This window comes from Gambusia affinis, linkage group LG03, assembly GCF_019740435.1.
Source record: "Gambusia affinis linkage group LG03, SWU_Gaff_1.0, whole genome shotgun sequence".
NCBI lineage: Eukaryota > Metazoa > Chordata > Actinopteri > Cyprinodontiformes > Poeciliidae > Gambusia > Gambusia affinis.
Genome location: NC_057870.1, coordinates 8379302 through 8396474, shown reverse-complemented (window position 1 = coordinate 8396474; position 17173 = coordinate 8379302). Strand labels below are relative to the sequence as shown.

The 17173-nt window shown below is 39.3% G+C and overlaps 1 protein-coding gene across 4 annotated transcripts in view; it reads left to right on the top strand.

Annotated features, from left to right (window-relative positions):
- Positions 1-1250: 1250 nt before the first annotated feature.
- Positions 1251-17173, top strand: part of adgrd1 (adhesion G protein-coupled receptor D1) — a 37251-nt gene continuing 21328 nt past the window's right edge. Inside the window, exons 1-14 of one of the 4 annotated variants that reach the window (XM_044111367.1) lie at positions 1251-1746; positions 1824-1860; positions 2193-2309; positions 3388-3486; positions 3786-3908; positions 4279-4455; positions 7796-8053; positions 9217-9284; positions 11618-11767; positions 11886-11936; positions 12952-13072; positions 13228-13335; positions 14503-14578; positions 16113-16254. In XM_044111367.1, coding sequence (XP_043967302.1) covers positions 1639-1746; positions 1824-1860; positions 2193-2309; positions 3388-3486; positions 3786-3908; positions 4279-4455; positions 7796-8053; positions 9217-9284; positions 11618-11767; positions 11886-11936; positions 12952-13072; positions 13228-13335; positions 14503-14578; positions 16113-16254 — 1635 coding nt within the window. In that variant the 5' untranslated portion in view covers positions 1251-1638. Of the gene's footprint in view, positions 1747-1823; positions 1861-2192; positions 2310-3387; positions 3487-3785; positions 3909-4278; positions 4456-7795; positions 8054-9216; positions 9285-11617; positions 11768-11885; positions 11937-12948; positions 13073-13227; positions 13336-14502; positions 14579-16112; positions 16255-17173 lie in introns of all 4 variants that reach the window. The other 3 variants (XM_044111366.1, XM_044111369.1, XM_044111368.1) reach the window with 3 other exon arrangements.

Below are 17173 nucleotides of genomic sequence, written 5' to 3'. Positions count from 1 at the left end.
ATTGTTGCATACATTTGTTAGTGGTTGAATTTCAGCAGTGCACAAAGAGGAAAAAGTAATAAAACAAAATAAAAACACAAAGATACACTGTTGTTGAACTGTGTCTGATAGGTCTAACAACGTGAACCCAACCATTTTTTTTCTAAAGCTCAGCTGCAAGGACACCAGTCGAGTTACAGGAGAAGGTTTTATAAATAAATAATAAATGTGCAAGACTGGATTGGATTAAACGGCCAATGTATTATTTACCTGACCACAAGGTGGCACTGTTTGCCTTGATTTGGATTTAAGATTGGGAGACGGAGCAGGTGTCGATTGTGAATCTAAAAACAAAAACATAAGTTTCAAAATCTAAAGTAATAGTCAAATACAGGTTTTTTGTTGACACATAAAAGTCACGGTGTCATGTTTTGTTGTTTGTCTTTCTTTTTCCCTTTAGTCCTTTTTAGTTTTGTTTATTTTTTATATGTTTATTTATTGGTGCTGTTCCTTTCCATGTTCCATGTTCCTGCGTCATTTCGTACCTTTAACTTTTTGGTAATTTTCTACCCCACTTTTTCTTTCTTCTACTTGCAAGAACTTGCTTCTATCAGCTGTAGGGTCCTCAGAGGCATTATGGTGAGTCCTACTGGGCTCCGTTAGTGAGACACTTTCGATTCAGACCTCCACTTATTTGTTACCATTTCGTCCCTTCCTCTTGCTGATTCGTACCTATCAAACCATCTCGTTCTTATGCACTGAAATCATTGCTTATGAGTCAGGTTTTTTTGTTGTAGCTCTTCGTCGAGGTAAACGATGCGGTTAAATAATACATGACAACTGAGTATTTTCACGATTATATAAAATGTTATATAAAACAATCAGAAATACCAAACTATACAGACAAATAAAACCACTTATGGTAGGCTATGGTAGATTAGAAGGAAATGAAGCTGTTTACGGATAGCAAACAGCAGTAGTATTGAAGATGTGGTAACACGTGGCTACAAAATGACAGTGAAAATATGCAAATTCACTCGGATGTGAAACGTCAGACGTACTTTGCGATATTTATGAATGGATGAATATTTTAAGCTTTAATTTCGATAGCTCTGCGCTTTTTATGTAGAGGCTGCAAAAAATATTACATAATTTGTTGTACTCACACAGAAAATAAATCCACTTCTTTTGTACGCACTCGTGTGTCTAAAACTTTGACCTAAGCTCTTTCATTTGCCACGCAATCTTCACTTGCGCACAAATCCCTCCATTTACGCACACCCTGAACGCCCCTTCTCAGAGGGTCCAACAATGACATCACATTTTGCAATTCCCACGTAGAGTCCAGCCAGCCAGTGCGCTCCCGCTGAGCTCCACTACACCTCGCTGTTTCCAGATGCAAGGCGCAGAAACTTAAAGAAGCAGCTGAATGTGTGGATGACGGATTGTAACTTTCTGCGTGGGACTTTTGGCTTCAGAACTTGCTATTATGACACAATAATTTGTGAAGTGGGCTCCTTTTTTTCCTCAAGTTATCTAGTCTGGGCCCTTTTTTAAAACATTACTGTTAGAACTTTTATTGTAGCCTATAGGATTGGACACCTGGACTATTTTATCCTCATCCTGAGACAATGACTAACTGCTCTTGGAGTTATCTTTATGAAGGGAATTAGGCTGTTTCAGAAAGATAACATTGTACAGTCCTCAAGAGCAATGGAATTTTGTCTGCATATTCAACTTCTTACTGCTTTTGTCTTATGCTTTAAGGTAAGATAACTACTTCAAGCATTCAGCTCATCTTCTGCATGTCAGACTTTATTAAACATCAGATTTATCTTTTGCAGGTCTGTGCTCAGGTGGTGCCAAATGAGAATCATGCAGGTAGTGGCAAGTTTTCCAAATGCACATTGTGCTACACTTTTGTTTGCTTTCGGATCAACATATCAAATGACCACATCCTGGTTGGGCTATATACAATGACTTGAGGAAACAATGTGCTTTAGTGTTTTGTTTCTATGGAGGGATGTTATTTGTTTATGGCTCGTTAATCAGAATGGTCTGCCACATAAACAGCTTTTGCAGCTGTTTTTATTCATCATCATCATCATCAATCTCTTTATCCCACCAACGTCCAAAACTTGACGCTGGCGTAATAATAAACTCTGAACAATGTCCTTTAGGGACACTTGTTTACCTGTGATCTTTTTGTCCAGGCCTGCAGGTGTTGGCCACAGCTTCACATTATTGGCCTCTTGATGCAGTGGATGGAATTCATGAGCTGCTGGACCAGATTGGAAGCAGTCCCCGTTATGTCAGCGGCAGCGAAATAAGTACGTGTTCACATTCAGGTCCTTTCTGGAAAGCCCTTGTTGTTCACCATTCGCACTCCTGCCACGGTTATCCTGCCTGTTCAATCAGATTCAGTGTCTTGCAGAAAGTATTCACGCCCCGTAAACTTTGTCACAATCTGTCACTCTACAACCAGAAATTTAATTCCCTGGGATTTGATGCGATAGACTGCCAAAAAGTTGCGTATGATTATGTTTTTAGTTACTTTATAGAAATAAAATTATGAAAATTTGTATTGAGTCTGGAGCACTCTGCAGTTATTGCAATAGGTCTTTTGGGGTCTGCCTGTATAATCTTTGCTCACCTATTATCTGAAACGTTTGCCTTTTTTTCTTCGCAAAATTGCTCAAGGTCAATCACGTCAGGTATCATCTTAAAGAGAAAATGTGAGCTTTTATTACGGACTACAAATTGAATTTAGATTTGACCTTTGACTGAACCACTCGAATAACAAAAGTATACTTTTATCTGAAATATTTTATTGTATCTAAGGCTACGTGTAGATTTGTATGGAAAGCTGCTTATTCTCAAGTCTTCTGCAACCTCTAAAGGATTTGCTTCTAGTATCATCTTTATGCAGTCATATTTAATAAAGCTGGGCAGAGTTGAGAAGTTAATTTATTTTAGTAACTCAATTCACTAGGTGAAACCCATTAAATTGATTAATTACACACTGACTGATGCGTTCAGTTAAGCATGATGATTTTCTCCTTGCAACTAATGAAAGCACAATATGTAAGTTTAGAATATTGCTTCACTCCATTAAAAACATTGAGGTTTATAGTTGTTATGTGGCCAAATCTGAAATGCCTAAAGGGTGTGAATACTTTCCCAAGCCACTCCATGACTACAGGTTTGCCAGCCAGTTGTACTGAGTGAAATGTCATAAATGTTTAAGAGGGATCGGGTATGAATGCGAGCATGTTGTGTGGCATCACTCTGTGTTTACCTTCACCAGCATCACTCTGTTTCATACCTGTGCAGCACGTCCCTCCCGTTGTTCTTCTGTCACTGTTGCCTTGGTGGAAATTATGATTTTTGTCTTCTCTTTTTGTCCAGCTGTCAGAATCCACAACCACACTGTGCTCCCTTCTTCCCATAACTCTTCCTATGTGTATACCAATGACTCTGCCTACACTAACATTTCCGCAATAGTAGGTGAGAATCCATCACTTTCCTCTCACACAGTCATTTGTGCATCACACACTGCAGCAAGTCATCGCACACCTTTTGGTTCTTTGCTTGTTTGTCCTTGCAGCACAAGATCGTAGCTTAACTGTATGTCATATATCCTGTAACTTTGTCAATAGATGTTAGTTAGAAGTCACTCATGTTGGTTAAATTAAAAGTACACAGAAAAACATAGACAACCATAATACGCACATCAAACGTTTTACTAATCTCACAATTTTAAATCATGAAGCAAATGTGTTTCTGTAATTTATGTTTTGCTACAGACATTGTTGAAGGAGTACACAATAAGGGTATCTTCCTGGACTGTGATAATGGCGGCCTATTTCTTTACTTTGGAAACTACCAGAACTCCTGCATCAGTGATCTTAATCTCTGTGCTCTGGATGGTAGGTGCAGTGCATTTCACACGTTACACTTTCAGTTCTGTCTGGAGCAATGGGCCAAAATTGTAGAAAACTTTAGTGAGAAGCGTGTGAAAGGATGCCCAAAACATTTTCAAGTAAGACAATTTTACTGTGACGATGGAAAAGTATGCTTTCAGGAAAGCAATAAAAATATTGTCTCTAATAGTTTTACCAAATAATAGCAATTTTGGTAATCCTAAAAGAACCAAAACTGAATAAGTTTAGTTTTCATGTTAGAAAGTATAAAAAAAGGGAGTGTGTCTTTTTGAGCTGATTAAAAACCTACAATGTGCTATACACTATTGTAGGTTTTTAGAATAATCTTTAATCTATTAAAACAATCTTTCTCTAGGTGTGACCTTCTCCTTTTTTTGGAAAAACCAAAAGCCAGATTCCAACTTTGCTGTGGCCCCTGGAGCGAAAGTTATCTCCAATAGCTTCACAGTCTTTGCAGACTCTCACAGGGGATGCGTGGAGCTTTACACGCGAGACGACAAACACAGATGGAGAGCGGAAATTCCCACTTCAGGTACCGCAAAAACAAATACTCCTTCTATAACATAATACCAATTGAGAAAATGACTCATACACATCCATATGAACTGAGTTTAATTTGATCAGATCTTTAACTACACAGATTTATTGTTCTCATGGTTTTAACTGGCACCATATGCTCTCAATGTTGACTTGGCAAGTCTGTTTGCCGTAGCAAAAAAAAAGGTGCATCAGGAAATGGCTGCATGCAGTATGCAGCCATTTCCTGTGTAAGATGAAATTATGCCTGATGATTATGACTGGCTGACATAGATTTGATTTCGATGTGTGAAAATGCAATAGAACTTGACATGTTAACAAAAATTTTAACTTGCCGTAGATAATTATTTTTTTATTGTTATTATTTTAATCAACCAGAGTATTTTGTCAATGTAGTATTCAAGATTGACTAAATCCTAACGACAAAAGGTTTGATTAGAATTACTTTGAAAATGTTGGGTCAGTCATATTCATGGTGTGCGTTGAGAAAGCTCCAAGGCTGGTGTGTTTATAAGGATTATATTAAGAGTAGGGGTGTGCTGTGGTGGCGTAGGGGATAGCGCGACCCACATTTGGAGGCCTTGAGTCCTCGACGCGGCCGTCGCAGGTTCGATTCCCGGACCTGGCAGACAATCACATTTGCCGCATGTCTTCCCCCGTCTCCTTCCCCCTTTCCTGTCAGCCTACTGTCATATAAGGGACACTAGAGTCCTCAAAAAAGACACCCTGAAGGGGAGAAAAAAAAAGAGTAAACATACAGCATAAACTTAGTATCAGTTAATATTGCCATAAGACTTTTGCCTGAGATCATTTTTGAGTTGGAGCAGAAATATAGCTGAGCTTTTTACCTCCCTTATGACAAAACTTCTATTCAGGCGACTAGGATTAACTCTGATTTTATGGCTGTGAGGGACTCTGGGCATTTTCCATCCGTGCTAACTTGATGGTAATAGGAGGGTTAGACCTGTGATGTGTTGTCAATCAACAGAACATCTTAGTTGCAGTTACCAGGGAGAAGGTTTACATGCAATCCTGTTAGGACAGATTTAAAAACTGTATTTCTATTGCAGTAACATTCCGTGCCTTAACCATAAATGTTTTTGCTCTGGCTGCTCAACATTTCGTGAAGAGGCATCATAACTCAATCTGGGTTTGAATTCGCTGTTCCAGAAGATCAAAAGCTGGCTGATTCTCACAGGGTGTCATGGCAGACCTGTAGCACAGTATGTCCTAATCTGTCGGCTGTCCCTCTTCCACTTCACAAGTGCGAGGAAAACATTAAAAGGGTGATTTAATGAACCCCTGGGTGTTATGTGAGCAACTTTCTTAATTAAAACTGAAAATAGAGCGGTACTCAGAGGGAATTCTGAATGAGTTGAGAAGTGGTGGAGGTCTTGGCACATATGGTTTATATTGTAAGCAAAAAGGAAATGTATTGTGGTCTCCAGGCAGATGTGTTTTCACACAGTGAATGTATTGTCCTGTGGGACCTTCTTGTTGTTCATTTACTTCCTTGCACTTTGTAATAGCAAATGTTTTGGGAAATACTAAGACACATATGTTGATGAACTGCGTAAACGATTTCAATCACAGATGTTTCATCAACAAGAAAAACATGTTGGCTGAGCTCTGTAAGCAGTGTATGCTAATATTTTCGCCTAAGCATTTTGTCAACAAAAAAAAAAATCCAGTCTATTATGAAAATGTCCACATCAATTTTTAATGTTCAGCTTTAGGTCTGTACCTATTAAAATGTACACCACACAGAGAATAGAGCTGCTGATAACCTTTTGAAAGTGACCACGCTAATAGTTTTAGATGAAATCAAATTTTATAAAGGCAGATGGAGAACCTGGTACAAGGCCTCTGCTGATATCACTTTGACCAGCCTTTTGGTAATAAGTATCACCTGAGTAAATGTTGTTTTCAAGCAACAGCATTTTGTAATATGACTTTATAAAATAAAAGGACTAAAGAGCCTTTTCAGATTGTTGTGTTAAGATATACATTTTTGAAGGGTAAAGTTGTTTTATGCATTATATTTTAACCTAAAGGCAAAGATTTACACAAATAAAGTTTGAGAAACGATCAGAAAGATTCCCAAAACTCTGGAAAGTCTGAGGTTTTTCACCAACTCTAATTTCTAAATCCAATATTGCTTTGCATTAGAAACCTTTTCTGATACTTTGAATCTGAATTAATCAGTCACACATTGCTGTATAACTCCCTGACTTCAGAGTTTTTTGACAATGAGAGGGTAGTCTGGCCATTTAGCACAATAAGTAAACAAATTCTCCTGGTTCTCCAAATTGGAACTGGAACATGTTTACGTTTGGCTGCTTGCACTATATCCCACTATATGGGATATAGTCCCACTATATCCCACTATATCCCACTATATGGGATATAGTCCCACTATATCCCACTATATCCCACTATATGGGATATAGTCCCACTATATCCCACTATATCCCACTATATGGGATATAGTCCCACTATATCCCACTATATCCCACTATATGGGATATAGTGCAAGGGGCCTCCAGCATAGCTTTTTGTTAAATATCAATCATTAGATTGGAATTATGATGCCTCTCTTCACTTTATGAATAATTAATGCTAAAATTTATCATTTAAGGTGGACCGAGTTCCATCGAGCTGAATTGTAATCATCAGGCTGCTGAAAGTAGCTAAGTCTTCACAAATTTTAATTCTGTAAACATAATATCAGAGAATGATTTGTAGCCTTTCAACGTTTAAATTTTTATGTGTGCTGTGCTGGTTCGAGTTCATGTGTTCTGATAAATGGTAAAACCTGCATAGAGTCACTTTTAGTTTTTATTTGGTCAATCAGCCTTCAAAGTCTTTAAGTAATGGTGGATGTTTCTAAAATCCTTCAAAAAGTACATGATTAAAAAAATGCAGTGCCTTGTAAATTTATTAATACTTGTTGAAGTGTATATGTTTGTTTTACATCAGCGTTTTTTTAAAGAAATGTTTTGATTGATCTCTCAAATTATTTTTACATAAGTATTCAATTTTGAAACACAGCAAGACGTGATATTTTTGCACTGTATCATTAAATTATTATTATTGCTGTCCCTTGATGCCTACTGTCTTAATAGTTTGGTTTGTAAACTCCCTACGAAATAAACTTAATGCTGATGTTAGTTTTCCATCACGCCATAAACCGTTCAATAAAGATATGTAGACTTCCTTTTGAAAGGTAGATCTACCCAAAAAAGTATTTTTATATATGCGAGCATTCATTGAATGCTGTTTAATTGTAATTTTTCGGTAAATAGTATTTTTTTTTTCCATTTTTTCTATTTTAGGCCCATATTGGACACACGTTCTGTTCACCTGGACCAAGAAGGACGGCCTAAAGGTTTTCATCAATGGGACTTTGCGTGACGCTGATCCCTCCGGCTCTACCTCAGAGAGTTCTGCGGACTTCGGTTCTGACGTTTTTCTTAAAACCGACAACAACAAGGCGCATCGTCGTTATGTAACGCGGACTTTCGATGAATTTGCCATCTGGAAAAGGGCCCTTTCTCCCCATCAGATCAAACTCTATTACAGAGCAGCTGTAGGTAGGACAATGTGCTCTCTTGGAAAGTATTTCCTGTCTTTCCAGCACATGCAGTCTTTGTCTATTAAAATGCTTCCTCCCTTTTGACTCCGAGCTAACAGGGGTTAACGTTAAGTTACCTTCCGTCTTGCCAAATCTCATCCGTGACGGACAACAACAATATAAACTGTGCACAAGCACACGCCCCTCGGCTCTCACACAATTTAAGTCTGCAGCTGAAATAGTTCTGCCTTTTAAGTATCTAACCAAGTGTAGAGGCATGTTGAGTCGCAGAAGGCAGATTGTTTTAATTTAATGTGACAAGTTACAACATGCAAGGAGCTAACCTCCACACTCCTGAATGTTTCGGTTCTGTTTACCTCCTCTGGTCAGCGGAGGGCCATAAATGGAGATGGAGGAGATTTTTAAAAATAACAACTTTCTGTCGAGTGTTAATCCAAATTAGAAAATCCCAGCGCCGCCTTACAAATTCTCAGCGCAATACGATATGTGCGGTAAACTGAATCTAATTCATTTGTGTTTCACATTAATCCCTCAGGGTGATTGGTAGCTGCATATGCGAAGTGTTACTGCTGTGCTGTGATACATGAAGCATTTAGAAAATGCTCTGAGCTTTCTCCTCTTCTCTGATAATAATTCTATAAGTGATATAATTCACAGGTCATTTCTGGACTGGCTTTTCTTGCTAACAATATCTATTTTTAGCTCTCAGCAACTCGCCTACTATATTAACTTTTCTTTCAATCAAAGAAGAGCAGAAATGATTCAGACTCGCATCCCTAAAGCGCACCCAAACATGGTCATTTTATAGTAGCTTGTAAGAGCTGGCTTCAATAAATAAGTGTAAAGACTTTTAAAAAAATTATCTAAATCCTGTGCAGTCTGTGTAGTGGCAACATGTGTGTTTGATCATTCATGTCTAACAGAGGTTGCAAGGATCTGGCATTTGTTCTTTTATGGCTGCCGAGTGCAATCAAAATGTAAGCCCTATGCTGATAAAATCCAGCTACAGAACAACAGCCAGATCTGGGTAGGTTCCCAAAGCACCAAAAATAACAGAATATCAAAAAAGAAACGAATACAAAAAAAGACAACCAGATATGCAGGTCAACAGTCTGGTGAGTATTTTGTACTTCAAAAGAGCCTTTTCCTTTTTTTTTTAAGGTCAAGATGTGGTTTCTGCTACAACGCATGGAAATGCTTTGGATGTCCCTACTACTGCAGCAACAGGTGTAAGTGTAATTAATACCAACACATTGCCACACTGAAAAATTCAACATTTAATTAAAGTGGGGGAAAATTGTATGTTAATAATTAATAGTGCTCATAAAACCACAGTGACAGAATTATTGGTACTCCTGCTGTCATTACTTTACCTTATTTTCCCAGTGAGATGACGCTTAGTGGTTTAACAACATTTGACTCTTCCTCTCTGAACAGCCTCTACATCATCCAGATTCCTGGTGCCTCGCTTTTCCTTAATTGAACCCAGGTTTTCTATGTCAGGAGAGTGGGAGGTCCAAAAGGTAGATTTTGTGCTTGGTGAACCATTTCTGTACTGATTTGGCCATGTATTTTGGATCATTGTTCTATTAATAGTACCTATGACAGACCATTTTGTCACATTTACTGGCAGTTCTTTACTTAAAACATCCTTGAAAGCAGTTTAGGGTGATTTGTCATCTAATCAGGCTTTCATGGCATTTGGAGGGGATGAGGACCTATAAGTCCTCCACTATTCTTGTCTTTTTGCACATGTTCATGTCACTTGGTTTGGTTATTATCAGAAAGCTCAGTGTAAAGTTCATCTGATCAAAGCACGCTGTGAGTTTAGGTCCCTGGGGAGTTTGTGTTTGTGATCGTCGTGCAGATAAGGCTTTTCCTGCAATCACTCCCAAGCAGCCGGTTGGCTTGTAGATGAACCTTTGGTGACCCCCCAAGATGACACACTTTGCTGCAGTTCTCTAAAGCTTTGGAGAGTTATTTACCTCCATTATCATCCTGCTACTGTGCATGGTGGCAAGGTAAATATGTGTCCAGCCAAGTAGCTTAAGGGCCTGTGTGTTAAGGTGTGCTTAAACAGAGAATGATCCATTGGTAATTAAACATAGAATTCAAGATAGTCAGTAAATTTGTGTTTGGTTGATTTATTTGTTGTAACAAAGCGTTTTCTAGATAAAATTCCATCCGATAAAAAAGCCTTCAAAAGGAGCCGCAGTTGTAAGGAAGATGCATTTGTGAGTTGAGCACCAAAGTTAAGATTGGGCGTCATTTCTACCAATGCTGAACAGCCTATTCTGCTACTGACTCGTATGGTCTTGTCTGTTGGATTGGAAGATTGATTGATTGATTGATTGATTGATTGATTGATTGATTGATTGATTGATTGATTTCACTAACTTGACAAGCAGGGACATCAGTAGGAGAACAACGACTTGACACCTCCTCCTCATGCTTATCACCATTTGGTCAGACACTGCTGTGGGACGGCATCCCATTCTTTAACTGGCATTTTTTTGCAAGTCAGACAAAATGCTCTTGCTGATCAATCTGATACAAACAGAACGGGAAAGCTTCTGTGGGTTGACAACTTGAAGAACAGAGTTTGCGTCTGGTTGCAGAATCCAAGCTTTGGCAGAGAGGATTTGACACATTCTTCATTTTAGAATTTATTTCATGTTTACACACGTCTGTACCAAATGCAAGTAAACTTGCCTGACGATGTCCTTCAGTTTTTTATGTTGTTTATTTCTGCTGGTGGCCAAGTATTTAGATGAATTGTAGGTACAAATTATAGAAACATTATTAAATGTCTCTCTAGATATCTTTTTTCCCCAATGTTAAACATCACTCTCTTTTTGTGGGCCGGCAGCAGTTATAAAATTTAACAAATTATGACCTCTAATCAAACCAAATCGACTCTGAATGACCTCCAGCTGGTGGAAAATATTTATTTTGGTCAAACAACCACAGTGCCTTGCATTAGACTATGAGCAGATTGTGAAAAATCACGTTTTAGTCATCGGTTGTCATCATCAGTTTGAAACAACCAAAAACTGAAAAGTACAAAATGGTGACTCTGGACTCAACAAGATAAATTATAAAGCTTTAATACAGCTTAATATCAACATTATCTGAGTCTTAAACGGAAATGCAGCAGCTACAAAGAAAAGGCATCGGGAGGGAAAGAAATCATCGAAATAAACACCAGAGTTGTCACAGGAGTGGGAAATGGGGATCTTTCGCTTCAAAATGCACAAACAATTCATTACTCACCAAGGCACTGTTTTTGTTTTGTCAATAGATAAAAAGAAAAATATTGAGAACACATGAGAAGAGACCTGTTTATGACGGATTTGGGGGTAGAAAACATACTCAGAAACTCAAAATGCAGCAAAAATGGCTGCATCTCGTCACGAAAACAGCTTCTTCTAATGCACTGTATGGAGAAACAGCGATGCATTTACTTAGAGTAATCCCCTAAAATCAATCATTTTCTGTGTATGTTTGAGCACCGTGTTTATTCATAAACTCCCTTCAAATTATTTTTGCGCTGTCTCCCCAGAGAGCTTTCGAGGTGAGTCCTCCTGTGATCAGCGGTCACCAGGAGGAGGTCCAGAGCTCCCAGGGGCCGAGCACCAAGCCCGTGCTGGACTTCCTCAGCGCGCTGCCCAACAGGACAATTCCTCACAACGCTGCCGACAACCTCACACAGGTCCTGGAGCACAGCACGAAAGAAAAAACTTATCACTGCGCTTCCAAAACAGGCTCACACGCAGACACAGAGGCCACCCATGTGCAGATGATGATGGTGTCCGCTCTCTTCCTTCCAGGCTTTTCTCAAAAGTGTGGAAGAAGTTCTGACTTCTCCAGGATTGCCAGAGGTAAATGAGGCCACTCTGTTGTTGTGTAAGGTCCAAAACACGACAAAACATAGCAGAAGCAATCTGACTGTTGCTTAGAGCTGAGACACAAAAGCGGGTCAGTGACCCAGAGTTTTTAATGCTGCATATTTTTGGCATGAGAGGCACTTGAAACTCTGACAGTAAGAGACATTAATAGTGCATTCGCTTAAACAGAAGTGTTAAAGGAGGTTATTTCACAGCACTGCCAAAAATAAAGGTGTTACTAACGCAACATATTTAAAGGAAATATGACGCTTCCTTTGATCAACAGTTATCCTGGTCAAATCTCACTGCACTGATATTCAAAAAATTCAAGTGAGAATCTGTGGAAATAAATTAGCAAACCACATTGGCTGTGCTAAAGTTACTTAGATTAGGCAAACATTTCAGTCTCTACACTCAGAAAAGATGATAATTGATCCAATTTAAATAAATTGCTTCAGTTGTAATAAGTAACTAAATTAAGTCCATCCACGCTGGTTTATCATGTTTATTAAACTCTCAAGTTCACCAAATTTAATAAATAAACCTGGGTAAACTTAATTGAACTAATTGTAACCAATTGAAGCAATTAATTGAAGTTGGAGCTGCATTCTCTTTTTTTCTCAGTGTAAATATGCAAAGTTGAGATATATGCCAAAAACTTGCAGCTGTGGCTGCAGTAGAAGGTGGTTCTATGAAATATTGACCCAGGTGGGAGTCCAATTTTTACTCGTTGGAAATGTTGAAAATCATGTATCATTTTCCTTTAACTTCATATTTATCAAATATTACTACTTTTTGTGACACTGATTGGCTTTTAAACTAATTATTTGCAAATAAGATTGCTTTCTTGTAAAGCTGACATGTCTTTAACGTGAACTACAAAATACAAAATTGCCTTTGAAATTCAACTTAATGTATAGAGGAAACGCACATAAATCTGATAAACTGAAGCAACACATTGAAAGGCAGCAAAATTTGACCTTTTCCTGTGATAATCATTGGTCAGCAGGCCGACCCCGTGGTCAGCAGCTTGATTGAGACAGTGGACATCGTGATGGGACAAATGGTGACCAAGCTGGAGTTCAGCTCTGGCTCTCCCTTTTCCCTGGGCGGAACGTCTTTGGTTGCAGGTCAGAAAGATGTCAGCTCTCCCTCTGCTATTATAGACCAACTTTCACTCCCCAAACCTTTCTCTTTGCAAATCACAGTGGTTTTATTGTTTGCTCCTGAGTTTATTATTCTCTTTTTTTTTTTTAACTCTGATCCCCGCATCCACCCCCCACAGATTACTCCCTGATGAAGCTGCCACAGAACTTCAATCTGCCACATTACCGCTTTCCCACACAGGGGAAGAATTACATCTCAGTGCCTGGGGAGGCATTTGCAATGCACAGTAAGTGTAAATAACACATGTTCATGTCTTGATGTCATTTTTATCCGATTGGCGAGGTAGACTCTGCCATTTAAAATGGACCACTAACATTGAATTTGCAATACAAAAATATCAATCTAGGAAGTTCTTGTTACAATAAGCTGAGATGTTGATAGCTGCATGCGGTCTAAAATGGGATTAGGGTGAAAGCCTTTGTTTGGATTTATAATGCCCTGCAGAAACCCACCTATGATTTTACTGTAGGTAGTTATCCTTTCATTTAAAACAGAACAAATAAAAGTTGTTCCTCTTTTTTTTTCCACTTCACTTCGTCATTAAAAAGAACGGGCCCCTGCAGTGGACTGAGGGAGAGGAGTAATTACACTGGGCATTAAAGTGTTGTTTCTTCGACTTTGCGTTCAGGTCGGATTCCCCCGGCTCCATCTGTGTTCCTGCATGCCGTGTTCTGGCATGCAAACACAAAAAATAAACAGCTTAAATAATTCATTTACAAACTTGTATCGAAGAGGAATGAACGTCATTGCTTGACACACGAGAGCCGGGGCCAAATTAAGTCATAGGCCTGAATACCTGGCAGCGTAAAATGCTCAAAGGGCAGCTTTTATATCCTAATAGAGCACTGAGAATGCAACTCATTGGAGTGTTCAGACGGTGTTTTCTTTGTTCATTCTTTTCTTTTGGAGAACCGAACAAGGAAACTGACCAGGACGTGGTCCTCTGTGAAACTTGCTGGGAGGCATTTGGTTGGAATAATATTTCTATGAACTTTTCATGCACATTTGCTTGACATACTTGAGCCCTTGTTGTCATTCTCAGCGGGCTTCAGCCTTTGAACAGAGGAACAGGGTCATTAGGAATTTCCTCCAATTTCACTTTTTATCTCGTCGTGTGGAGGTGGGAACGAGCTGAAGGAAAGGTCAGGGGAGGGGCACCGGACCTCCTGGTCTGCCACTGAAGTCGTTAAAATATTTCATAAGTATTCCCCGTAACCATGTGGCATTCTCCCTTTCACCCTTGTGAAACTCTCCCATTAGCCGGCTGGTGCCTGCACGCGGTGGCAATGTGCCGCTAATTAACTTCCCTTCTTTGTGAGCATTTTAGCGATCCTGTCGTACATTCCCGTTCCTCCTCTCACTTCGCCTCTGTGTGTCTACTTCTTGTCTTCAGCTCAAACCACCATTGTTGGCCTCTTCTACCACAACATGCACAAGTACTACAAAGAAATCAGCCCGGCCAAGACGAGGTAAGAGGAAGGGCTGACCTTTTGTGCTCCAGCTTGTGGGAATTGTTTTTTAAGTTCAAGCTATTTGAAAGAAAACTGAACCAAGCCCCTCTCTTTGTGCTAACTGTATGGGAAATCGTGCCCAAGGGCCTCAAACTTCCTGATCCTCAGAACAGCTGAAGCCTGGAGCCAGGAGCTTATCTGTGCTTTTTGCCTATCTCTCATCTCACCACTCAGCTTCCACTGACTGATACACCCTGCTATTAACACGCCATATCTGAACCCACCCACCCACTTACTCTCTCAGTCATTGTCACGTCACTGGATCGTCTCGAGATATCTACTGTTGCAGTCATAATCCACTTGATGAACGTCAACACAGCAATCAGGCGACTTTAATCTTCAGTAAAATCGATGTGACAGTGACTTGCAGAAGTATTTATAAGCCACTAACGTTTTGAGATTTTGGGGGCAGATTTACTGTTGTAAGTTTGATCGTTTTAATTGTGAAGCGAAAGAAAGCATACACATGATTTCCTTTTTTAAAAAAAAAAAAAAACCTCTTTGCTCTGATACCTCTACAAAATCTTGTACCCAACTTACTTAAGAAAAGGTTAAAGTCTTGTGCGTAACTCGGAAAGTAACAATGCACACCACCATGAACATACCACCTCCGTGGAAGTATTATGGTATCGAGATGTTTTTTCTTCAGCAGGACAGAGTTGTTTGGGAAAATGAACGGTGCTAAAATACAGGACAAAGGTGGAAGAAGTTGAGGGTGTAGAAGACTTTGCAGAGATTCACCTTCCAGCAGGAAGGCGGCATACAGCCGGCGCTGTGCCAGAGTGGCTAAGATTGGTGCACATGAAAAATTACCGAGTGGCCAAATCAAAGTATAAACCTAAACTGTGGTAATACTTAAAAATGTATGCTCAGACATGCTCTCCATTCAGATCAACTGAATTTGATTTATTTTGGCAAGAAGATTGGGCAAAACCTTCAGTCTCTAGCTACACAAAGCTGCAATGCAAACACTGATAGAGGTAATGGAGTTTAAACACTTTTCAGATTTTTAATAGTAATTTTGTATTATTATTGTTATTATGTATATATTTTTCATAACACTTGACTCAAAATCTCAATAAAATACAAAAGGATTTATGGCTGTAAAATCAGACAATGTAAATAAATAAAAGCCTGTGGGTATAAATGCTTTTTTTATGGCCCGTTTCCAGATGTTTGTGACCTGTGGGACTTTTATGTGGTTGAAAATGTTCCCTTCTACCTTGATGCTGGTATGATCATAATGTCACATATCAGATGATGCTGGAAAAACTGGTGGCTGTCAGTTTAATTCATTAAAAAGACAGATGGCCAAAATCCCATCTCAGTGCAACTGTGCTGTTTCTCCGGGCTTGTGTGTGACACTCGTGTGTCAGTAGCCAACTTTTAGTATGCGAGTTTAAAATGCAAAACACTCTTCAGTGTTGAGCTATCAAGTATTGAAATGTATCCTTTTTTTTACTGTATTGTTTTTTTGATTTTTTATCTCCAGGATTACCGAAGCAGCTGATTACAAGGATCACATGATCCAGATAGCAAGCTGCCTGATTTCTCTGAAAGTGGAGCCTCTACCACCGTTGTTGGTCAACCATTCTGGAGCACCGCTCATCAAAATTGTCCTCACCCACGTTCTGGTAAGAATAACCCAGTTACGTTCACAGACTCTCCTTGTTCGACTCATCTACTTCTCACTTAGTCACACTTCCTCCAAATGAGTAACGCTGTCGGTCGAGAGACACACCTTGTCAGACGCTTCATGGTTTGGTTATTGCAACAGCAGTTGGATGTGCTCACATGAAATCTATCAGCTCCATTCATGGCGCTCTCTTATGTAAGAAGATGAGTGTCCACAACTGGATGAGGCTCGTGGAAGCAGGACGCTATTTTGGTTTTTCTCAGCCTGCTTGAATTATTTTTCTCTTTTTTTTTTTCCCCTCACAGAGCATGTGGCATCCAGAAAGCAAACTGATTATAGATATTTTGAATTGCAAGCTTGCGGCGCTTTGAAGCAACAATGCCTCTCTTTTACGAATAACATTTTTTTTCAGGTCCTTTGCAAAGGAAGTCATGCCAGTTTACCGTAGCAAATGTTATTGAAACACGTAATTTCTATATTCTTTAAAAAGAAAATGTGTGTTGTATTAACTTTGTCTCCCATGGTGGCGTGTTGCTTTCTGGTTTTAGAAATTCTCAGGCCGTGCTTTTTGCCCTAATGATGTGCGCTCATAAGCATAGGCCAGCCAAACGATGGAATTGATAAAGGAGTTATCAAACCCAGTTGGGCAAAACCCCCACCCTTGTGATGTTGTAACTCATTTAAAAGTCCCCCAAGAATTTCTCAGTTTCTATTGAAGTACATTACTAATACCCTCTTTTCCTCTCTCTCATAAAAGCGGGAAAGAAGCTCATGCTGTGTCATAAAACTGTACTAACGTTGCTTTGTTTGCCTCCCCCACCCCCTGGGTGAAATAAATATTGATGCTGTAATTATATGGCCTGACTCCTGTTCCAGTGATTCCTCTGTTTGTTTTAACAGACACCACGGGGTTGTGA